We start from the raw sequence: 24,624 nt of genomic DNA, 5'->3' as shown, positions 1-24,624 counted from the left end.
CGCCGCCGCCGCCCGTGCTGCCGGCGCCGGTGCCCGGGCTGGGCGCGCAGAAGCTAGGGGAGGAGGGCACGGACGAGCAGGGCGTACTGAGCGGCGTCGAGGACAGCGAGCCGGGCGGCAGGCGGTGGCAGAAGCGCTCGGCCTCAGGCGGCTCCTTCTTCACCTCGAACTTCATCAGGTCGAAGTCGTTGACGTACTCGATGGCCAGGGGGCTGCTGGGCAGCTCAGCGCCCATCGCCAGCTCCGCGGCCATCGCCCGGAGCCCCAGCCCCGCCGCCGCGCCCGGCCGTGCCCCGACGGGCGGCGGGGGTGTGGGGGGAGCCGCGGGCCTGTCTCCGCCTGGCTCCCCCCGGACCGCGGTCCTGGCAGCTGAGCCCAAGGACGCGAGGAAAAGTTTCGTGCGGTCAACTCTGCGGCGGCGCGCGGGGGACGCGGCCGGCCGGGCCTCTTGGGCGGGCCCCCGGCCGGCTCCGGGACCCGCTCCTCCGCCTCCTCCTCCCGGTCTTCGGCCGTCAGGGCCCGGCGGTGCTGTCAGGCCGCGCCCGGGGCTCCCCTGCCCCGCCCCGCGCCCCACCCGCGCTGCAGACCGGCCCCGCCTCCCTTGGAGGAACGCGGCCCAGCGCAGGCCTTTATAGAGCAGGGCGCCCGGGTCCGCCTCCCCGGGAGGGGGCTCGCGCCCCCGGGCCAATCGGAGCCCCAGCCCTGCCGCCCTCATTTGCCTATCCCCATGGCAACCCGGAGCCCAGCTGTCAATCTCCTGCGGGAAACAGCTGTGGGAAGGGGTGGGGATGGGCCGCTGGCAAGAGGAGTGGGCAGGGCCCCCTGGTGGCCGCCACGTGGGACTACACGGCGGAGGGCGCGAGGCCCGGCGGCCGACTTCTGCCCGGGGCGACCTGAGGTCCCCGGGTCCGGCAGCCAGGGATCCAGCGGCCCGGGGCCCCCCTCGGTATCGTTAGGTGGTCTGGGTGGCTGTGCCCCGCACGCTGCTCTGAAGTCCGCACCCGGCTAGTTGGGCGCGCAGAGCGGGGACCTCCAAACAGCTTGACTCCGGTGACTCTGTGCGCCCTCCCGGGACCGCCCGCTATTTTTAGCCCGCGGTTAGGGCGGGTTCAGGAATTCAGTCAACAAAGTTACTGGCACCTCGGGCGGCGGGATGCACCGGTGGGGACCGTTGGCCTCTGAGCGTGCGCCGCGATGGAGAGGGGTGCATATGGACCGCCGCGGGGTCGAGGGTGCGGGGGGCGGGGGGTGAGTCTAGGAACTGCCTGCGCAGTGGGGCCCCGAGCCTGTGGGTGGGCTGAAGGGTCTGGATGCCTGCCAGAGGGTTGCCAGACAGATCGCGCAAGGAATTTCAGGCCCAGCTGCCCCCCGCTGCGGTTTGGAGGCGCCTTGCTGGGTGGGAGCGGGGATGGGGTGACAGGTGGGAAGCAAGCTGCCGCCCTCGCACCCGCTGCCTGACCACACCTAATGGGAGGCAGACTCTGCTCCGGCGGGCGAGGACACCAAGGAGGGTGACATGCAAATGTGAGTTCTGTGACACCCCCCACCCCCATGGAAGGAGAAGAAAGTGGAGCGATCCTCAGAGTAGCAGTGGGACGACCTGGAGAGGGGTCTCCCTCTGGATTCTCTGTATTGCTGTTAGACAGCTTTGACTGTTAAAAAGTAAATCTTAAAAGTAATGCGCAGAAAGACTAGGACTGTGTGCACAGGATATTTCAGGGGGTCATGGTGCTGCGTCCCTCAACAGGTGTCTGTATTTTATAAGAAAAAACAGAAACAAACGAACAAACAAACAAACAAAAAAAACGCCTGGCAGAAGTGAGCTGCTCTTTCCCATAGTGCCCTGTGCTGTACCCGTCTCTCCATCTCTCCTCTGTGCAGGGCTGGGGCTTTAGAAAACCAAGAAAAGCACCAGAACGGTGCAGGGCCTCTCTCCCCCAGCCAGTCTCACAGGAAGCTTCCAATCCTCACCCTGACATTGGTGCAACAGTCTCTGGACTGTATAGTGAGGTGGCAGGCACAGATATCCTCTGGGTGAAATCATGTCCATTCTACAGATGTGGAAACAGAACTGGGCAAAGTAATGGGCTTTGCCCAAGACGGCCTGTATCAGGTTGCAGAGCCATGGCCCCACCAGATGCTGAGTACCATAGTCAGACACTGACTGGCCAGGTGGTGAATCCTCTTGTGCTCCTGTGGCTAAAGGGACTTTGAGTTACAGTATTGGGTCTCACCAAGGGAACTGTCATCTGCAGCCCAGGGGTCTCACCAAGTGAACCAACAGTCATCTGCAGCCCAGCAAGAGGCCTGGGGTCAGAGTCCCAGAAGCCCAGGTCTCTAAGGATAAACTGCATACCTGATACTGCATTACATGTGGCGGTGGGCATACTAAAAAGGGAGCAGAGAAAGAACGCTGGCATTTGTCAGTCTGCCTGCTGCAGGCAAGCGAACATTATGGAATCTTGTGAGGATGGAGGACCCTGACCACCAGGCTGGTGCTAACCCTCTCAGGGGGGCTCAGATCCCGGTCCCTAGCCCAAGCTGCCCACCCCCAGAGCCTCCAAATGCCTCACCTGGCTCTGAGAGATACAAGAAGGTCCTGGTGGCTGGAGTAGCCTTGCTGATTAGTTCTCAGCCTACCCAGAACCTTTCTCAAGGTTAGATGCTCAGCCACTACCAAACTGTGGACTCTTGTTCTAAAATGTGATGTTTGGGGATGCTGGCTTATCTGCTACCCCTCACTTCCTACTTGAACACAGATTCCTGTACCATTCCCACCTCACATGTGTGTTTCCTTGCCCACAGAAGGAAGGGATGGAGCACCTGATTAAGAACCTGCCAGGCAGAAGAGGAGGCATGCAGGGTCCACCTTCTGAGGACTGGGCAGCAGGTCACAGAGAGAGGCAGGGAGGGCTGAGTAAGGAGGGCACTACAACCACATTGCAGACAGCTCTCCCAGAACCACCTTGGTGACTCACAGTGAGCAGAGTGGCCAAGGTGCCTGCTGGAGCTGTTGAACAGGAGGTTCAAACTCCTCCCTCAGAGCAGCCTAGGATGGGGGTATGGGGTTCCAGGGCTCCAGGGCCAGAGAGGCAGTGATGGCCCAGGCCCACCACCCTGGCTACTAATGGTGGCTGATTGAGGACAGAAAAAAAGACAGGCACTCCGTAAGCCTTGGCTTCAGGACCCCAGCACCCTAACCCTTCTGCAGCGACTTCTCCCAGGCCCATGTCTTCCTAGTGCTTCCCACATGAACTTCTAGTCCTCACAGAACACTACAAAGAATGCCTTGGTGGTTTGGGGATTAACTGTATGCCACAGATCTTTACTGAGCACCTAGGGTGTCAGGGATCACCCATCCAGGGGGACAAGCTGCTAAGCTTGGTTGCATAATACAACTTACTACTACTGTTGGGGTGGGGTCTTCTTGGGAGCTGGGAGGATGAACGGCACAGCTTCATTAGTAGCATCTTTACACCCACGTGGGCAGCTGGGGCATCTGCACACATTTGCTCCATGTGGCTGGTTGAGTTTCCTCTCATGGCAACTGGCTCCACATGGGATCCCAGGGAGTGAGGCAGATTACTACTGTTTAGGAGCCACAGAGTTGACACCATGTCATATAAATAACACGGAGGAAGAGCCTGTGGGTGCTGTCCCAGCATTTTTGGAAAATGCAGTCTGCTCATTATCAATGGACAGAAACCGAGCTATAACGTTGTGTTAGTTCCCTCCTGCTGTGTCACAAGGCATCACAGGTTCAGCACCTCAAAAAGAACATGTTTGTTCACTGTCTCAGGGCATCAGGGTCAGAAACACAGGCAGGGTCTGGCTGGGGCTCCTGCTAGGGTCATCCAGACTGCAGCGGGCTGTGGTCTCATCTGGGACATGGTGGAGTCTGCCCTCCAGCAGGCTAGGTTATTAGAATTTATTTCTCGACTGTATAAGGCAGTTGCTGACTTCCTGCTGGAGGCTGCCTGGTGTTAGTGAAGTATAGGGAGAGTTGGGGATACAGGAGCGCCTCAGACAGGAGGAAGGGGAGGGACGAGCCCTCATGCATGGGAAGGCGTCTGAACTGGGAATAACTGCTGGGCAGAGTGGACAGGGTGACTGGATCACAATTAGGACTCTGGGGCTGGCAGGGAGCATGGGAAACCGTTTAGGGTACAGCGCCCCCCTGAAGTGCTCTAGTTAGAGGGGGCCTGGCCTGATGTGAGGAGTGATGGGGAGTTTGGGGTGCTCATCATGCCGCTCCTAACCACCACCTCTGCCTACCTCTTGAGGCTATTTGAGGCAGCTGCTTGTGCTTGCTGTTGGCCTGCTTTGGACCTAGCACACCCGACTTTCAGCTCAGTAGCTCAGCAAGTCTAACAACTGGATGGCACCAACTGGGGGATGGTCATAGCACAGGGCAAGCCACAGGCAAGGCTGGTCTAAGTTCCATGGTAGGTGGCGCGTCTGAATGTCACATCAGAAAGCACTCTGTGCCATGTGTGATGTGTAGGCCTATCGTTTCTGTTGCGTTTATTTCATGGTAACACAGCCACTGGGTATGGCAGTGAGTGCTCACACTTAGGCAAAACTGCTTTTTCTTTTTTCTTTTTGAGACAGGGTCTCACTATGTAGTACAAGCTGGCCTTGAACTCAAGACCTTCCTATCTCCACCTGCTGAGTGCTAGGGTTACAGGTGTGTGCCACCATGCTAGGTTAAGAAACTCAAAGGCTGTCTCGGGTAGAGATATGGCTTAGTGGGTCGAATGCTTGCCTATCATGCATGAAGGTTTGATCTTCAGCACCTCATAAGCTGGGCGTGGTGCTATAATTCCAGCTTTTGGGAGGTTGTCCTCAGTTACAGATCAAGTTCAAGGCCTGGCTGGGATAAGACTGTCTCTTTTTCCAGGCTTCTGAGAACTTGCTCTTAGGAATGGACAGCTATGGTGACAGCATGCACAAGACCCACGCAAACTCAAACCAGACAAAAGCCCAGCGTAAAACTAGAGAAACGGGCAGGAGGCCCCAACCTTAGCTGAACTATTGGCAGCTGATAATTGCTGGGTGAGGGAAGAGTTGGTCTTTAAGGGAGCGACACTAGATAGGCTGACCAAGGCTTCAGTGGATGGACTCACACCAAGGGACATCTGGGGACACAAACTTAACTCGATAGGCCTTAACATATATGACAGAATACATAAAATCCAGTGGGGGGTACAGATAGGGACGAGGTCTAAATATGATTGAGATGTAATTGTTTGAAATGCACAAAAATTCAATTAAAATATATTGAAAAAACATATTTGGGTTCCAAAAGGAAAAAACAAAAACGATGAATGAAAAACTATCCCACAGACAGGCTCTGTGCTTTCTAGGCATGGACTGCCTAGAATCCCAGGGCAGCCAAGGAAAAGGATTCTTTACATTTAAGAAGAGCTAGGCATGGTGGCACGTGCCTTTAATCCCAGCACTCGGGAGGCAGAGGCAGAGGCAGAGGCAGAAGGATCTCTGTGAGTTCCAGGCCAGCTGAGGCTACAGGGAGACCCAGTCTCAAAAAGACAAAAAAAAAAGGGGGTGGTGGTAGGGGCTGGGCTGAGGAGATGGCTGTCAATAAAATGCCTGCCTCACAAGCTTGAGGACCTGAGATGGGATCCCTAGAACACACATAAATAGCTGGATGTGGCAACCCACACCTGCATCACCAGAGATGGGAGGTGGAGACAGGTGTATCCCTGAAGATTGCAGGTCAGTTAGCCTGGCCTACATGGTGATATTCCAGGTCAGTGACAGACCATGTCACAAGCAGCAGGTGGAAGGCACCTGAGGACAGACACCAGGAGTTGTCCTCTGATTCTTACACACCAACACTACACATAACCTCCACATATATACCTCCACCACACACACACATGCACACAGCTGGTTTGGCTTAAAGACTCCAGGCTTCCAGTGAGAGTCCTTGGCTGGGGTCAGAGCTCTGCCCCACCTGTGTCCTCAGTCCTGCACTTGTGTGTCACTGGCTACATATGAGGTACCATTAGTAGTACACACCTAGCAAGGAACATGGCCAAGCCCTCTGGAGATGGGGTCAGACAGTAACCCTCAATGGTACGGTGTGAGGACGCTCCAAGGGAAGATCAGTTAGAGAGCAGAAAACCCAACCAAGAGGCCCATTGCCAAGGACACATTTCCCACCAGGCCTCAGGAAGGTCAGGCCAGTCTTTGGCCACCGTTTCTTCCAGACACAGAGATTCAGAACCAGGCTATACACCTCCAGGCACATCCTCTACCTCAGGGGCCCTCCACTCTGTTCCCCTCCGGGGTCACATCTAATTCAGAGGAAGCAACAGCCCCTGGCGTCTGATCAGAATCGGGAGGACTCCTCGCCTGGGAGCTGTATAGGGTTGTCTTGCTGGCCTCTGGGACCAGCCTTAGGGACGATGAATTCCTGCTGCATGGCTCTGTCAGGCTTGTCCACTAGGCCACACGAGGTCACCCTACTGGCTGCTGCTCCTGTCTCAGCTCCTTAGGACCTGAAGGGGAAATCATGAGAATCAGGCTGCATGCTGGTCACTCTGCTGTGGGGTGAAGGGCCTCCAGCCCATCCATCAAGACTTCTGGTGGAGATGTAAGCTGCATGTACCTCTGTCAGGTTCTTGGTAAGCCCTGGCCATGGTGCAGAAGGGTGGGGCCAGAAGAGCAGCTCCTCAGGGTAGGTCTCATGGTCTCTGGCAGGCGGGTAGGTAGATGGGCTCTTACCACTGAACCCCACCACCATGGCTGTTGCAGGCTGTGCCAGCACTGAGTCTAGCTGTCCACTGGACTAGTCAGAAGCCTACCTGAGGTGATGCTTGGTGGGGAAATGAGAATGGGCAGGAAGATGTGCTCACCTAGAGCGTACCGTGAAGTCAGAGTCCTCTAGGAGTCCAGCCTGAGGAGCTGGCCTGTGTCCCTTTGCCAACCTCTGGAGAGTCAGCCATAGGGCAGCAGGGACAGGGAGGGAGGGAACAGCTGCTGAAAGCTGGTGTCTTGCAGGTAAACGTCCCGCTGTCCCTTCCACTCAGGGAGGGGAGGGAGACCAGATCTCTGTATGCTGTTGGTTCACTTTTCATAGTGTCTCACAGGTGTGCACCCCAGGAGCATGGGGAAGATACAGAGGTATCCATGTAGGCTGTTACAGGGGCCAATGGCCTTGGATGGCTATGGTGTGGACACTTCAGTGAACCTCACATACTATAAGCAAGCACTCTACACTGAGCTACACACCCACCAAGTCCAGGACATCAGTCCAGCAGTGCCCCAACCCCTTCTCTGTTAATGCTGACCCTGGGTCCCTGGCTCCCCAGGGAAGGAGGTCAGGCTGAGGGAGGCTATACAATAGCCTGTCCACTCAAGGCCCAGGCTGTGGCTGACAGAGAGGGACCACCTAACAAGGCGTCCAAGAGCCACAGTGCATTCCAGGCAAGGACACCTGGCCTAGGTGGTCCCTGCCAGCAGAAGCAACTGCCTGCACCCCCTGCCTCCCTCCCACAGGTCCTGCTCATCAAGCCAGGGGCCCTGAAGCAGGGGCTTGGTTCACGTCAATGTTGGATGACGTTAGGGTTTTTCACCTGGCCATGTCCAAGTCCAGAGCCCACCATCTTCCCAATCCACTGCTGCAGGGTCTCAGTATTTAGTGATGGGATGATTGGGAAGGGATACCAGGCTGTGTGGCTGGGAGTGGGCCTGTTTCTGCTGGATATGTTTTGTGGATCAGCCTCAGTGCACTCCTTGGAGGCCCAGGTCAGGAGACTCACTTCCTGACAGGGGCTGTAGTGAAGTGTGAGACTGTATACTTAACTTCCTATGCTCTTGCAGGCAGAGGTCTCTCCCACCTGTGTGTGGGTTGGGTTGGGTCCTGCCACCCCAGAGGACAGACTTGATGCAGCAAAGACTGAGGGGTTTGTATAGTACCTTAGGGTGGGTGCTGAGTCGTAGAGGGAGTGTGGGCCCAGGCAGGGCAACAGCTGACTCACGCCAACACAGCAGAGCAGTCACTGGGAGGCTACTGGCCTGTACCACTGGGGGCCCATGAACATTCTTCCAGGGGTCATGCTTCATCCTGGGAGGGGGCACCTAAGTGACCCTGTGCCCTCCAGCATCCGTGTGGGAGAAGCCCAGCCTTCTGAAGACACCTGCAGAGGGCAGGCTGATCCAAGTCATGCTCCTCCCCAGGAAAGCAAGGTGTTTTGGTCCCAGCCTGTCCCACGTCTGAAGTCTGTAGAGTGTCCCCCCACCCCCAACCCAGCCATCAAGCCCAATCAGATTGACTTGGCCATGGAGAGAGGCTGCTTCTGGCCCTCTGAGCCATCCTGGAATCAGAGAGAGCAGGCCTGCCAGAGGGTGGAGGGCTCTGCTTTCCAGCTGGCCCCTTTCCCCTGCAGGTCCAGGGTCCTGTGCTTGTGTGGTGGTCAAGACAGTCCAGCTCAACACAGGACAAAACCTTTATTGCTGGACATAAAATGCCTAACAGGGAGGTCTGCCTGTGACCTATTCCCTGGGCAGGAGTCCTGGATGGGGAGGGCTAGGGGAACAAGTCCCAGAGCTACTGCCCCACTCACTGCAGGGCACAGGCTAGGGTGAGCCCCACATGGCACCCTGAGGGGTGGGGAGTGGGTAACAAGTCTTAGGTGTGAGGCTGAGTGCCTGGGAGGGGTGGAGGGGGAAGGGAATGGCAGGGGCCTGGCTTGAGAGAGGAGAACAAGACTTGGCAGGGCACAGCCAGGCATCTGAAGACTGAGCGCCAGATGGGTGGAGCTATGTGGCCCCTTGTGTGTGGCTCCAGCTGGGTTCCGTAGTGGGTTGCTCCTCCTCAGAACAGTGGTGGGTAGAGCCTCCATCCTCTCCAGGGGTGAGGGTCTGAGGTAGGTGTGGGCTGGTCCCCGGGGGCCTCACAGGCGTGGTTTGATGTGTAGTGGCTTCCCTACATGGAGAGCAAAGGTCAGGCAGGCATCAAGCCACTTCAGCCCAGGAACCTTCCTACCCCAGAGTTTCTGGATGAGACTCAGGACTGGGAACACTGTTAGCCCAGGCCTATTAGCAGGGCTACAAAGAGCTGGCCTGTCCTCTAGCTCCCATCTGTCTCTCCAGCCCCTACCACCAGCCCTCCCCTGAAGGGTGGAAAGGGAAGGAGGCCTGGGCACTCTGCCAGGCCAAGGTCTTCCTGGGTCGGGTGGCAGCTTGGGCAGCCCCATAGGTGGGAGCCACAACACTCTGTAAGCTGAGCTATAAATACGGGTGCATGCAGACACACAGGCACACACCACACTCACACCTGGGAACAAGCCTGCCAGACACAGACAAAGCAGGTGTGCTTGCACATGGGAAGCCGGAGTGTGCAAGCAGGTGGCTTCAAAGAAGTGGAATTATCAGTGAGAAGCTGACAAGGTCTGGGAGCAGGAGAGGGAGAAAGAAGAGGATTCCTGAAGCAGGCCTGAGGACAGAGGAGCATGTCCTGGGGGCTTCTGCCTGACAGGAGCTTACTTCTCACACACCTCTCTCCCAGGTGCCAGTGTCCTCCTGACCACAGATCTTCAATGTGGCCACACAGCATAGCCCATGCACCCCGTGAAACCTCTCTCATGGAGTTCCTCTCTTCAAGGCTATTAATTCCATTCACTGCTAGGCCAGCTCAGAGCTAGAAGGCCCAAGTGGCTGGACCTGGGCCTGCAGACTCCATGTACATAGCTAGCTAGGTTAGCCCCATCTGTCCTCTAGGCTGCTTCAGCAGGCACAGCCAGGCTTCCCGACATACTATCTCAGGCTTGGCTACGCCTGCCCCTCCAGCTCCTTTCCTGGATGAACAGGCCGTAGGAAGTTTCTGGAGCCTTTTCTAGGCCTGCCCAAGAGTAGTGTTCATACCCTGTGCCTCCTCTAGACCTGGGACTAACTGCTGGGTTCCTGATCTTTAAAAAACACAAGTTGCCTCAGGGTCCCCCGCTGCTCCCCAGTGGCCACCACTTGGGAGGACCTGATGCCCCACCCAGATTCCAGTGGGTGAGAGCCCCGTTTCATGGGCTCTGTGCCCAAGGAGGAGGACATAACCAGGAGGCAGCCCCTCTAGCAGGCGCTTCCGCGTGCTCAGCGGGGCTGTTAGAGAAGCCTGCAGCAAGCATCTTCCATTAACGTTACGACCATGAAATATGACAATAAAATGATAGCCGTATGGCACAAATTTGCAGCCCGCCGAGCTGCGTGGGGTTTATCGTCACTCAAACGCGCAGAGAGCTGTAAAATGTTTACAGAAAGGGTCGTTTGCAGCCATAAAATCCTCTTTTCTCTCCTAAACAAGGCTGAGTGGAGCCATTTACCAAGCCCCAAACGCTCATTGGGGAGAGGGAACATCTGTTCTCTCCAGGAGTTCGTGGTGATCTTCCAGAACAAATTAACAGAAATGGGTGCTTTCTAATTAAATCAGCCCTCGCTGGGGTGGTCTTCAAGGCGGCCACTGCTGTGCTTGCTCTGCACTGACCCTGCCCTGGCTGCCTGATACACTAACTCCCCAGGCTCCACCCAGAGATAACCCTAAAGTGGGCATTTAAAAAGACCCCAGGAGTGGCCACTGCTTACCTGAGTCCATGGTGCGGGGGCTCCTGGGGGCCTGGGCCCCAGTCTGGCCTCCTGGGCTTGGGGAGGAGTGCAGGGAGATGAAGGACGGCAGTTTGCAGAGGCTGCTGGAGCCTGTCACTGAGCCTGACCCACCTGTCCCGGAGGCAGTTTCCTCTTGGTCCAAGGAGTGGGTGGGGGAGCTGGCAGAGGGAAAGGGGGAGGGGGAGGAGGCAGCAGTGGCCTTTGATGACAAAGGAAAGGTGGAGGCTAACACCCTTGGGAAGAGGGGAGGGGAGGTTGGAGCTCTAGTCCTGGAGGCTGGGCCGCTGGGCATCTGTTTGGTAGGGCGCTGGGCAGCAGAGGGCTTCCTGCAGGAAATGTGGAGAAGTGAGGGCGGGTGGCTGCCCCCTAGGTACCCGCAGGACACTGGTCCCAACAACGGGGTCCCCAGCCTCTCACCTCCGCTGCCCACCCTCGAAGTCACTGGAATGTCTAACCAGGTCCAAGCTTGACCCATGGTCATGCCCAAGGTCAGGCTGTTTCCAGGGCCTGAGGCAGATGGAGGCTGAAGCCTGGGATTCCAGCTCCACACTGAGCTCTGTTCATCACTTTCTGGGCCCTCAGCTTTGCCTGCAGGGCATCCCACACTCCACAAGATATGGGTTCCTCCTGGGGGCTCCTGTCCCTTTCTCCTGGGGAGTGGGTCTCTGGAAGCCCTCCTGCACAGGCTGGGGGCTGTTCTTGGCTCTGTTCACAGTCAGGAACCAGGGTGTGAGTACCTCAGGAGCTCTTGCCTCCAAGTGAGATTCCTTTCTGGCTCTGAAGCCCAAAGCATTGGGGTGAGATTTCCCAAAGGGTCGTGACTCCCCAAAGCAGGGGTGGATCACCTCCAGCTCACCCACTGCTCTGTACCTCAGTCCATGGCCAGCTGAGGCTCTGCCTCTGGGGGTTCCATCGCTGGACCCTGGGGTAGAGGGTGCAGCTGCACGACGGCCGTGTCGCTTCTGGTTACGGTGGAGCAGTTGGCACTGGGCACCACGGGGACAAGCACCCCTTCGGGCAAAGTCAGGGCAGAGCAGTGTGTGCTTCTTCTTGCACTGGGGGAAGAACAACAGCAGGTGGGGCTGAGAGAATCTTGTGGCTGTACACAGAGAGCACAGGGAACCAGCCAGGCACAGTCCTGTGAGAGCCCATTGGCCCTATAGGCTGTTGACCAGGTCTCAGGGCTAGAGGCTGCCTGCGGGAAGGAAAAGCCACCAGGCCAGAATGGTTCCACCTGGACATGCACTGAAGGGAGGGCCAGGGCCAGGCTGGGGATTCCCAGAGCCTGAGGCCAGGCCACAGCCTGGGGCTCTGCCTGCCTGCCTCCTCCAGATGACATCCTGTCCCTAATCCAGTGGGTGTGCTGGGAGCAGAGGAAGGTGGGTGGGGCTTGAGGCCTCAGGGGACCTCATGGGACAGGGTTCAGGCCTGGAGCCCAGGACAGCAGGCAAGGCAGGTCGGCTAAGGCCGGGGCATCACTGGGTCAGGGCTGGGCCAGACACCCAACCCATGGCACCTGTTGTGGGGCTAATTATACCCGTGCAAGGGGAGGCATGCCAGGCAGCAGGTGTCCCAGGCAAAGGCTCAGGCTCAGTTCTGCCCACTAGACCCCACCAGTGGCTCCAGGACCCTCTGCTCAGTACACAGAGGCTGAGCTCAGGCAGGGGGAGGCCCAAGGCTGGGGGTTGGTACTCAGACCTCCTGAACTCTACTATGTAGCTCTGCTGCAAGTCCAAAGCCTTTTCAAGGGAAGGGTCTCCCACCCTCCAGATAAGAAAGGGTAGGCACAACTCAGCAGACAGAGTCCAGCTAGCCTGGAGTACCTCCCACTGGACCAGGCAACAGGCAGCCCCGGACGTCCCACTAAACTCATAGAATCTGCCTAGTAACTCTAACCAGCCATGCCCAATCACAGGTGTAGAGTAGCAGGCCAACAGAAAATTGGTCTCATGACCTTAGAGCCACTTCCTTCCAGGACCCACAGCCTCCTGATGGAATCTGCAGGGTGGGGGTCTCTTTATCCTGCTCCCAGCAGCTGGACAAAGCCTTGCTGGGCACTTCATGTAGGAAACACCCTTCCCCTCAGCACTTGAATCGAGGTATAGTGAGAGCAGGTGGCCAAAGCAAACACCCCAGTGCCCACCACCACTTACTCCTGTGATACGGGCACCCTGCCTGCCCCACAAGCAACCAGGCACAGGCAAGGTTCCACCCCCGTGGATTCACTCACTTACTCACACTTCCAGGGAACATGAGCTCCTATGCACTGGGCCCAGCCAGTGACACAAGGCCCTGAAACTCAGGGCGACGGACAAGAGCTGGCGTAGCCAGACACCAAAAAATTCACTGTCAGCATGTATGTGAGCCAGTACAGGTGTGCACAGTGGGAACACTGACAGTAAGATGATATCAAGTGCCCTTCAGACATGTTTTATCAAAGCTATGACAGCTTGGTTCAGAGGCTCCTACAGGTATGAGTGGAGATGCTGCAGGGCTCCAATGTGCTGGACTCTGAACTCAGCAGAAACAGAAGAACACAGAACATGGCCTTCTATTACCCCCTGATTACACACTGAACCTTTTGATGTTCTGAGTTAAGAACAACTTTCATCTGTTTCGGTTCTCTTCTCTCCTTACACATGTGTGCTCCTGGTGACGTGCTATCCTGAACACAAAACCACCAAATATTTAGGAAGAAATGTAAAGCACTTCCTCAGATCATCCAAGAGGTATGATGAGAAAGAAAATGTCTGAGAAAGATGGGATCCATCTCACACTTCAGACCTGGACATCAGCACGGAGGAAACAGACCACAGGGTGTGATGAGCGGTAATTAGTAGAAGGCCAAAAGGACAGAGTCTTAGATCACCTCAAGAAAAATAAAAGCATTACTTAATAAAAGTCAACCTTAACTTGAAGTTGAAATACTTTGCAAATTAGTGAGAGGGAAAGAAATTTCCTTATTATCCGTAATATAAAGAACTTTTCAGCAGGATGTGATGGGTCATGTCTTTAATCCAGCACTCAGGAGCAGGTGCATCTCTGTGAGAGAGGCTCACCAGGGTTACACAGTGAGACTGTCTCAAACAAGCAAGCAAACAAACCCTTCCAGAAAGCAGCACTGGTCAAGGGGAAAGGTTGGCAGCCCCCATCACCATTAATCTACACATATTAGGTCCAAGACAATACAGGTGTGAAAAGAGAAATGTGCTACGACTTGAAGGAGGAGGAGGGGGGAGGGGGAGAGGGAAGAGGAGAAGAAAAACAAACCCTCATTGCTTACAAACAACATGACTGTTTATGTAGAAAATCCAAGAGAATCTACAGACAAATCATTACAGTTAAAACCTCAGGTAACTGGGTATGATGATGCATACCTTTGATCCCAGCACTTGGGAGGCAGAGGCAGGCGGATCTCTGTGAGTTCAAGGCCAGCCTGGTCTACATAGTGAGTTCCAGGACAGCTGGGGCTACAGGAGAGACCCTGTCTCAAAAAGACCAAAAAAAAAAAAAAAAACACAAACAACAACAACAAATCCCCACAGGTACATGAAGCAAAGCCATTGGAGACAAAACAAAGATTGATTTCCCACACACCAATGAACAGTCAGAAATGAGATAAAATACTACCCCTTTTTGACAGTACTGGAGATTGAACCCAGGGCCTCATGGATGCCAGGCAGGAGTTCTACCACTGGGCCACAACCCTAGTCCACTATATTCTATTGTAATTTTAAGTGTCATTTTTGTGGCTGGAAGGCTCCCTGTGATAAAGACAGACTTTGATTCTGACCACCCTGAACAACAGATTAACAATCCAAATCAGAGCTATGTGCCAGGCCTGGGGCCACAGCTGTGATCCAGCAAGTTTAAGACTGTCTTAAACAAAAACCAAAACATGGGATTGAAGAGACGGTTCGTCAATTAAGGGTACTTGCTAAGCAATCATGAGGATCAGAGTTCAGATCCCAGTACCTACATAAACTGGTAGTCCATGAATGCCTATAATTCCAGTTCCCAGGGACTGGATGTCCTCTTCTGGCCTCTGTGCACATGCTTATGTGCACCCACAAACAAATGTGCATATACTCACAGAGATGTATACACACAAACTAATATTTTTTTAAGAAATAAACTGGGCATAGTGGCGCATGTCTTTAATCCTAGCACCTGAGAGGCAGAAGCAGGTGGATCACTGAGATCAAGGCCAGTCTGGTCTATATAGTGAGTTCCAGGTCACCTAGGGCTATGGGCAGACCTTGTCTCAAACAAAAACAAAAACAAAATACCCCAACAAAAAACCTTAAACAACAATAACAAAACCAATTTAAAACCATAACAAGAAGCAGACAACGCCGAGTGTCTTCTTAACTCGATGAGGGGAACTCAATGCACTTCTGAGCTAGGGGTGTGGCTCACTGCTATAGCACTTGCCTAGTGTATGCAAAGTAAATGAATGAATGAATAAATAAATGCATACATACATACAGTAAAATACACTACTGGAAGAATGGTTAGAATAGTGAGAACCTCCCCCAAAGAACAAGGTAAAGGAACTTGCTTTCTTATGAATTTTATTATGAATTTATCTTTCATGAGGCTGGAGAACAAATTCATGGCTTCATGACAAGCAAGGGCCCCACCATTGTGCTACTTCCAGCCCTTTACTACGAACTACTATGAAGGGCCAGGACTGGGGATACACCTCAGTTGGTTTACTGCTTGTCTAGCACAAACAAAGCTCTGAATTCAATTCAATCCCCAACATCCCAAAACCAGATGTGGTGGTGTGAGACTGTAATCTCAGCACTCAGGTGGTTGAGGAAAGAGGATCAGAATTCAAGGTCATCTGTCTGCGCTACGTGAGACGCTGTCCCCCCCCCCTCAAAAGAAATGGGGTTGGAGAGATTCATCAGTTAAGAGTGCTTGCTGTTCTTCCAGGGGACCTAAGTTCCTAGAACCCATGTCAGGTAGCTCACACGTCTTATAACTCTAGCTCCAGGGGATCCAACACTCTCTTCTGGCCTCTGCATGTACTACACTTACGTGGTAAACACACACATAGACACACAAAGACACAAACACACACTTGATTAAAATAATAAAATGTTTAAAAAATACTTTAAAACTTCAGGTGTGACATTTGCTTAGACACAAAGGACCGTGAGCATAACAGAGCTGGAAACCCACCCAATGTGCAGGAGAGCTTGGCTTGTGAGGTCGACACTGCAGACTTGCCGACTTGGAAAGACAAGCTGTTCAATATAAGGTGCTGTGGCAAATGTGGCTGGTCCTGCATCACACTAAGAACAAAACCCAGCTCTGGACTAAAGGCTAAAGAAATAGGATAGGAAGAATTAGCATAACTTGAGGCAGAAAAAGATCGCTTAAGTAAGACATTAAAGTACGAACCATAAAGAGAGAGGCTGGTAAAACTATATCCAGAGAGGGGGTGGTGACCGTACTTGAGTTCCCATCACTGATGAGACTGAGGTTGAAGGATCTGTAGTTTGAGGCCAGCCTGGGCCAAAACCATGTCTCAAAAACCAAACAATCCTATATACATTAAAATTAAGAATTTTTTTAGTTGGACATGGTGGTACACACCTTTAATCTCAGCACCTGGGAGGCAGAGGCAGGCAGATCTTTTGAGTTCAAGGCCAGCCTTGTCTACACAGTGAATTCCAGGCCAGCTGGGCTACAGAAGACCCTGTTTCAAAAAGACCGAAGGGGGAAAAAAAAAGCCACAAAGAAGTCAGGCACGGTGGCTTGTGCTTGTATTTTCAGCACTCAAGAAACTGAGGCAGGATTGCAGTGAGCTGCTTGAGGCTAGCCTGGGCTAACACAGTGATAACCTGTTTCAAATAAACAAAAACAAACAAAAAGTCATAAAGAAGGAACAAAATGCCTAGCCATAAAGACGTGAAAGGACAAACACAAATGGGGATGATGTGCCATTCACTGTCAAATACTAATATTCACAACATTTTGCAGTTATTCTTCAATGTTTATATTCACTCATTAACAGTAAGAGTCAGTAAGAAAAAGGGGCCCAAAGGGAAATACCCATTTTGACCAAAAGCATCAGAAATGAAGGCACACAGGGTTCACAACAGAGGAGAGAAACAGGTAAACAGCTTGAGGTACCATCCAAGCCTCTGATGTCAAAAGTTAGGAAGGTTGAGCAGCCCTGGGGTGATGCAGAGAGAAGTCTGCCACACTGGTTACATACATTCTGAGCAGGCGGTGTTGCCTAACAGACAGGGCTCAGATGCTCTGCCCATATCCTGCTCTGAGTGTAGCTCCCCACAGTGGCACCAGACCACATTCTGCTCTGGATGCCAGTCTGCCTCATGGGGCATGTTACACAGTGAAGACCACTGCCCACACCCCACCAGCTGCTCACTCCAGACCAGCACAAGTATGGTGATGGACTGTACTGGCAGGCACCTTGTGCTCCTGTAGCTAGTGTGGAGGGTAAAGGGACCAGCAGGGTCTATATGGCATGTTCCTCTGTGGCCAAGAATACTCCGTCTCCACTAACTTGTCCACAGCAACCTCCAGAGCTGGTGCAGCCCAGGGCCACTGTTGCCCCCCACCCCAACTCCCAGCAGCTCCTGAAGTGATGGGCTCTATCTTGACACTGTTCCCCCCGCCCCCCAGCAGCTCCTGAAGTGATGGGCTCTATCTTGACGCCCCCCCCCCCAACTCCCAGCAGCTCCTGAAGTGATGGGCTCGCTCTATCCTGACACTGTCCGCACCCCCAGCAGCTCCTGAAGTGATGGGCTCTATCCTGACACTGTCCGCACCCCCAGCAGCTCCTGAAGTGATGGGCTCTATTCTGACACTGTCCCCCCAGAAGCTCCTGAAGTGATGGGCTCTATCCTGACACTGTCCGCACCCCCAGCAGCTCCTGAAGTGATGGGCTCTATCCTGACACTGTCCCCCCAGCAGCTCCTGAAGTGATGGGCTCTATCTTGAGGCCAAACCCTGAGTCATGACCAGCACTGTCCCCACCAGATGGCCTGTTCAAAGCACTCAGCAGCTTCATTCCCATCTCCTAAAATTGGAGCTGCCCCCATGACTTGGCGGTCCAGATGGCCCCTCTGAGTGTGCCTCACCAACTCTTGTTGTCCTGCCCTGGCATGATCTGTCTCATCTACCCACATTCACCCTGAAATCGGAACTGGATGCAATGCAGGATGGGTGTGAAACTGCAGACACATGTGGCATGAAGAGAAGGTGGCGAGGCTAACAGGTGAAGGCTGGCAGGGCACCCATGTTAGTCTCTACGTGACTTGGAGAAGAAGGGACCCACAGCAGTAGTGAGGAAAGTGTGCTGGGACACACATGTGTGAGCCTGAGCCTCGAGATGGGGCCTGGGTTCATTCTAAGGGGGCTGGAGGCCACCAGAGGCTCACACCCTACCAAGGCAGGATCTGAGCTCAAGGGCAGGAGCAGTAGATGGGGCGGAGCAGAAAGTGGGACTTCATTGGGGACTTCGGTTGCAAGGCCCTTGGATAACCCAAATGGATAACTCTGATGAGACCTCTTTCCAGAACCTACTTCCAGACAGGGTTGGACTGTCACCAGGGAGAGGGAAACTCAAGAGCCTTGATGTTCAAGACTGTAGGGACTGAGGCCTGAGGCTGGGAGGGAGTCGGGTAGAGGAGGCGCCAGCTGTGGTGAGCTGGGTTTGAGGAGGCAGCGGACAGCAGCTATGTAAGTGCTGAGGGAGAACAAAGGGTTTGTAAGAAAGGAGCCCAATAAAGGACCAAGGGCTCCACTAAGGGGAGGTCGTAGGGATGATAACATTGAAGAGCAGGGAACACCAGAATGGGGGTAGAAAGAACGAGATGAGCCAGGTGTGGAACTGGGATGAGAGGCAGGTAGGGACAGTGAGCTGGGGCTTCTATGCGTCTATCCTTTTTTGTTGCTGTTGAGGCAGAATCTCATGTAGCCCAGGCTGGCCTTAAATTTGCTATGTAGTAAAGGATAACTTTGAACTTTTGATCCTCCTGCCTCTACCTTCCAAGTACTGAGATTACAGGCATGCACTATTATGCCAGGCCTATGTGGTTCTGAGGACTAAACCCAGGGCTTCCTCCCAAGCTAGGCAAGTACTTTACCAATGGAGCTACATCTCTAGCATCTTCTGTCTTCAGTAAGGGGACAGTAGACGGAGGGGCTAGGTAGTCAGTAGCCACAAGGCCCAGGGTGGAGCTGGGTACTTTTTTACCAGGGCATTTTCCACAGGCAGGTCTGGCAGGAGGGGCCAGATTGGCCATGCAATCTGGTTTCATAGTAAGCATGCAGATGGGCCTGGGCAAGAGGTCACATGCAGAGCAGAAAGAGGTTCTGGGAGGGAGACTGGGATGAAGGCCTATCAATCAGAAACAACAGGAGGCCAGGGAAACCCCACATGAAGATGAGCTAAGGAAGGAAACAGTGGGTTGCTAAGCAGGAGGGCTATCCATGACAGGAGTGTTAGAAACACTGAAGGCGGCTTCTAAGAAGGCCAGGCAGATGTGCAACCTGGCCGTCCCAGTAAGAGAGGAGCTGGACTGAGAGCCGAATGCAGAGACGGCAGACACAGCACCACACCCTGCCCCAAATCTAGACAGAAAGGGGAATTTTCTTGGGAAAAAGCCAAGAACAGCATAAAAAGAAATAGGAGGTCTTCCAGTGCTGAGATGGGGTGGTTCCTGTACTAAGTATCACGACAGCAAACACCAGCAGAGCGCAGTATCAAGGACGTGGTTGCAGACCCGCCGCACTCAGTGGTGGGTCCTTAGGTTTCTTCTGCCTCAGTTGTCCCAGGCCTGTAGCTGACTCACAGCCATCTGGGCACCCAGTGGGTAGAGACAGCAGGACTTTCAGCCTCACTCATGGGATCAGTGGACTAGACTCCTGCTCAGCACAGGTAGGAAGTGCCAAAGGAGGCCAAGGGGGAGCCAAGTTTTCCCATCTCCTTAGAGTGTCTGTGGAGGGTGAGTGGGGGACAAGCAGTCTCTATTGCTACATGGCAATAATGAGGCAGCACATCCCCACCAACACATAAAACGTCCATGTTTAAGTAAAAACAATGCGTCAGGTACTGAGCAAGGACAACCTCAGAAGGAATTCAGAGCATCAACATGTGCCAGCCATAAGGTGACGTGTGTCAGAACCACCGACAAGGGTTTAGAGCAGTGTCATAAATGTGTTTTGACAAGTATCAACATGCTCCAAACTAACAAGTCAGAACAAGAGGTCCAGTTGAGCCAATGGAAATGCTAGAGCGGAACAATATAATGAACGAAATAAAAAATTCCAGCAGTAGGCTAAAAGGGACAGAAGGCAGGAACAGAAATGAACTGATTTGAACAACAGAGACAGATGGGAGCCTGGGCAATATAGCCTAAGATCTAACTTCCGGCAGCTGCTGATACAGAAAGAAAAATAACTACAATTCAAGAAGCCGCGTGAACTTCAAACATCATAGATTAAGATATCCTCCCAGAATATATCATGTCAAATTCACAAACATTAAAGACACAGAAATAATCCTCAAAGCAACCAGACAAAAATTTTTTTTCCAGAAAAAAGGCAAAATGACTATGAGGAGGAAGGAAACAGGATACATTTTTCCAGCCGAAAACCACAAAATTGTCAAACCAGAATCTTACCAGAGAAACACCCTCAAGTCACTAAGGGAAAAATCAGAGGAAGAAAAACTACTCAGGAGGCAGAGACAGGATCAAGGCATCTTTGGCTACAAAGTAAGTTCAAGGTTTTCCTGGGCCAGAGGAAATCCTTCTTCCCAAAACACATACCCTCCCCTTAAAAAGAATTTAAAAAAATTTTTTTTATAATTTTTATTTTATGTGTATGCATGTTATTGCCTGCATGTAGGTAAGTGCACCAGTGTCGTGTAGTGCCTGCGGAGGTCAGAAGAGGCTGTTGGATCCCCTGAGACTGGACAGTTGTTAGCTGCCATGTGAGTGCTGGGAATCAAACCCAGGTCTTCTGCAAGAACAGTCAGTATTCTTAACTGGTGAGCCATCTGTCCAGCTCCTAAAAAGTTTTTTTTAAATAGAGGATCTACCCTAAAAGTAATAAGCCAGGCATGGTGACATAAGCCTGTAGTTCCAACTACTGAGGATGCTGAGGTAGGAGGATCACCTCAGTACAGGAGTTTGAGGCCAGCCTGGAAATAGCCATTTCAAATAAATAAATAAATAAATAAAAAATAAATAAATTTTTTTTGAGTAATTAAGGAAAGTTTTTAAGCAGAAAGGAGAGAAAGAAGATTGAAGAAAAGTATTTGATGGCCATGGGGGAGCACACCTTCAATCCCAGCAGGCAGATCACTGTGAGTTCAGGAGTACCCTGGCCTATATAGCAAGTTCTAGGTCAGCCAGGGCTGCACAGTGAGAGCCTGCTGTCCAATAGTAGGGGTCCAGACGTTAGAAGGAAGCCTGATTGTACCTGACTGGAGCCTGACTTGGTCCTCCGTGGGAGCTCCTGAGTAGCTGATCTGAAGCCTTCAGTCCCCTCTAAGATAAAACCTGAGAGAACGTGAAACCTAGACCAAGCAGCTCTACAGACCCAGTAAGAAAACACCAAGGCACACCAATAATACGAACAGAAGCAGACGTCAACTTAAAAAAGAAGGCTTGAGTTTCATACCAGAATCACAAACAAAAGAAATCCACATGCCAAAATTGCAATGGAAAAATAATAATATGGAAAACCAAAACAGTATGTTCCCACCAAACTCCACCAGTCCTATAGCAGAGTTCCACAAGGAGAACTCCCTGCAGGACACAGAATTAAAAGAACAATCATAAACATGATCAAGGAATTCAACAAATTTAAAGAACACACACAAATCAAGAACTAAAAGAAGCAGGGGTAAACGTCTGACTGAAGTCGCAAAAGAAACAACAATAATGAAGAAAACCCAGGCTGAAATGAAGAAGGAAGTGAAAAACTCAGAAGACAACTTAAAACAAGTGGAGAAAGCCTCACCGCTGGAATGAATGAAATAAAAAATAGAATATCAACACTGGAGGATAAAGGTGAAGAACTGGACAGCTCAAGCAAAGATTACATAAAATTTTAGAAAACCACAGGAATGGAATATGCAGATGTGAGACACCATGAAAAGACCAAATCTACACATCACAGGCATAGAGGAAGGAGAAGAATTTCAGGTTAACAGTAGTGACCAGATCTTAAACAGGACTGTAGAAGAGAATTTCCCAAAATAAAGGAAACACATCCCTATACAAATACAAGAAATTCATAAACACCAAATAGATAGAAACTCCCCACGGCACATCACAGTAAAAACACTCAGTGTACAGAACAAAAAGAGAACACTGACAGCTGCAAAAGAAAAACAAGTCACATCTAAAGGAAAACCCATCAGAAATACATCTGATTTATCAGGGCAAACTATGAAAGCCAGAAGATCCTGGACCAAGGTCGTCCCAGTTCTAAATGACCACAGATGCCAACCCAGAATACTTTACCCAGCAAAATGTCTATTATAGTTGAAGGGGAAAGAAAAGTCTTCCACAACGTGAATAGACTGAAAGAATACATGTCCACGAAACCAGTCCTTCAAAGGGTACTTGAAGCAATACAAAGAATGGAGTAAGGAACAACTGTACCCAGGGGCAACAGAAAGAAACTAAATGACAATACAATTACGGCAACACAAAACTAGACAAAGAATGCAAGCAGTCATCAAAATGATGGCAACCAAGACATCTCTTTCAATAATAACTTTAAATATCAATGGACTGAACTTCTCAGTCAAAAGACACAGGCTAGTTGAATGATTAACAAACAAAATCCATCCTTTTATTGTCTGCAAGAACCCCATCTCACCCTAAGGACAGGCACTACCTTAAGGGAAAGGATGGAAAAGAATATTCCAAGCAAATGCACTAAGATAGAAGCAGGGCTGCAATTCTAACATCTGACAAAACAGACTTCAAAGTAAAACTAATCAGAAGAGATAAGGAGGGTCACTTCATTCTGATCAAAGGAACAGTTAACCAAGAAGACATTACAATGATGAACATATATGCACCAAATTCTGGTGCACCTAACTTCATAAAAACAGTACTACAGGACTTTAAGACACAGATTAATCCCACCTCATTAATAATATGGGATGTCAATACCACACTGTCTCCATTAGACAGGTCAACAGGGACAGAGAGTTAACAGAGAGACATCTGAATTAAACAATACCATATATCAAATAGACTTAACAGACATCTACCGAGTAGTCCACCCAAGCACCAAAGGACATACTTTCTATTCAGCACCCCATGATACCTTCTCAAAAATTGACCACATACTGGGGCACAAAACAAACCTCAACAAACACAAAAAACTGAAATTCCATGCATTCTATCAGACCACAATGCAACAAAGCTTAAAAATCAACACCAGGGGCTGGAGAGATGACTCAGTGGTTAAGAGCACTGACTGCTCTTGGAGAGGACCCAGGTTCGATTCCCAGCACCCACCTGGCGGCTATGAACTGTCCTTAACTCCAGTTCCTGGGGAGTCCAAATCCCTCTCTGACCTCTGCGGCATTGCACAACACGGGTGCACTCACATACATGCAGTCAATACACTCGTACAGATAAAATAAAAATAAATTAAAAAAGAACAAATGAAACCTAAATCAAGCAGACAAGAAGAAATAACAAAAATCAGAAGAAGAAATAACAAGAAACAGAGCAGAAATTAATGAAATAGAAACAAAGAAAACAATATGAAGAATTAATGAATCTAAGAGCTGGTTCTTTGAAAAGCTAAAGATAGACAGACCCTTAGGCCAGTTAACTAAAAGAAAGAAAGAGCAAATCCAAATCAACAAAACAGAGATGAAAGGGGAAACATCACAACCAACATCCAAAAGATCCAGAACATTATAAGGGAATACTTTAAAAATCTATACTCCTTTAAATTTGAAACCTGAAAGAAATGGATGGATATCTAAAATCATGAGAACCATCAAAGCTAAACCAAGAAGAGATCAACAACTTAAACAGACCCATAACACATAAGGAAACTGAAACAATAATACAAACTTCTCAACTAAAAAAAGCCTAGGCCCAGATGGATTTACAGCAGAATTCAACCAGACATTTAAAGAAGATCTGCAATCAATACTACTTGAATTATTCAAAATGACAGACGCAGGAGAACTCCTGAATTCCTTCTATGAAGCCAGTATCACTCTTAATACTAATACCAGGTAAAGACACAACCAAAAAGAAAACTGTAGACCCATATCCTTAATGAACATAGATGCAAAAATTCTCAACAAAATACTTGCAAACTGCATACAGACACACATCCAAAAGATCATCCAGTATGATCAAGGAGGCTTTATCCCAGAGAATCAGGGATGGTTCAATATATGCAAGTCAATAAACATCATATAAATGGACTCAAATACAAAAACCGCATCATCTTCTCAATTGATGTAGAAAAGGCCTTTGACAAAATTCAGCATGCATTTATGTTCAAAGTCCTAGAGGAGAATTGGAGTGCAGGGAACATACCTCAACATAATTAAAGCCATGTATAACAAACCCACAGCCAACATCATTCTAAATGGAGAAAAAGTGGAAGCATTCCCATTGAAATCAGGAACCAGACAAGGCTGTCCACTATGTCCACTTCTCTTTAACATGGTGCTTGAAACTCTTGCAAGAGCAATAAGACAAGAGCAGGAAATTAAAGGCGTGATAATTGGAAGAGATCAAATTATTCCTTTTTGCAGATGATATTATAGCTAAGAGATGCCAAAAATTCCACCAGAAAACTCCTAGAACTGATCAACACTTTCAGTAAAGTGGCAGGTTACAAAATTAATCCACACACACACACACACACAAAAATCACTAGCCTTTCTATATACCAATAACAAGCAATCGGAGAAAGAGCATAGAGAAACCCTCCCATTCACAATAGCCTCAAAAAAACCAT

At 51.1% G+C, this 24,624-nt stretch overlaps 2 protein-coding genes across 4 annotated transcripts in view; both read right to left on the bottom strand.

The window, feature by feature from the left end:
• Mafa (MAF bZIP transcription factor A) overlaps positions 1 to 398 on the bottom strand; it is a 1,900-nt gene extending 1,502 nt beyond the window's left edge. The window contains 1 exon segment of the mRNA XM_008834528.2: positions 2 to 398. Coding sequence (XP_008832750.1) covers positions 2 to 253 — 252 coding nt within the window. The 5' untranslated portion in view covers positions 254 to 398.
• An 8,067-nt stretch (positions 399 to 8,465) lies between these two features.
• Zc3h3 (zinc finger CCCH-type containing 3) overlaps positions 8,466 to 24,624 on the bottom strand; it is a 101,793-nt gene continuing 85,634 nt past the window's right edge. For 2 of the 3 annotated variants that reach the window (XM_029564234.1, XM_008834527.3), the window contains exons 10-12: positions 11,491 to 11,675; positions 10,600 to 10,946; positions 8,466 to 8,953 (exon numbers count right to left, since the gene is read on the bottom strand). In XM_029564234.1, coding sequence (XP_029420094.1) covers positions 8,922 to 8,953; positions 10,600 to 10,946; positions 11,491 to 11,675 — 564 coding nt within the window. In that variant the 3' untranslated portion in view covers positions 8,466 to 8,921. Of the gene's footprint in view, positions 8,954 to 10,599; positions 10,947 to 11,490; positions 11,676 to 24,624 lie in introns of those variants that run through there. The other variant, XR_003849769.1, reaches the window with a different exon arrangement.

The sequence above is a fragment of the Nannospalax galili genome, unplaced genomic scaffold, assembly GCF_000622305.1.
Source record: "Nannospalax galili isolate Female #2095 unplaced genomic scaffold, S.galili_v1.0 scaffold717, whole genome shotgun sequence".
Taxonomy (NCBI): domain Eukaryota; kingdom Metazoa; phylum Chordata; class Mammalia; order Rodentia; family Spalacidae; genus Nannospalax; species Nannospalax galili.
This window is presented reverse-complemented; position numbering and strand designations above follow the sequence as displayed.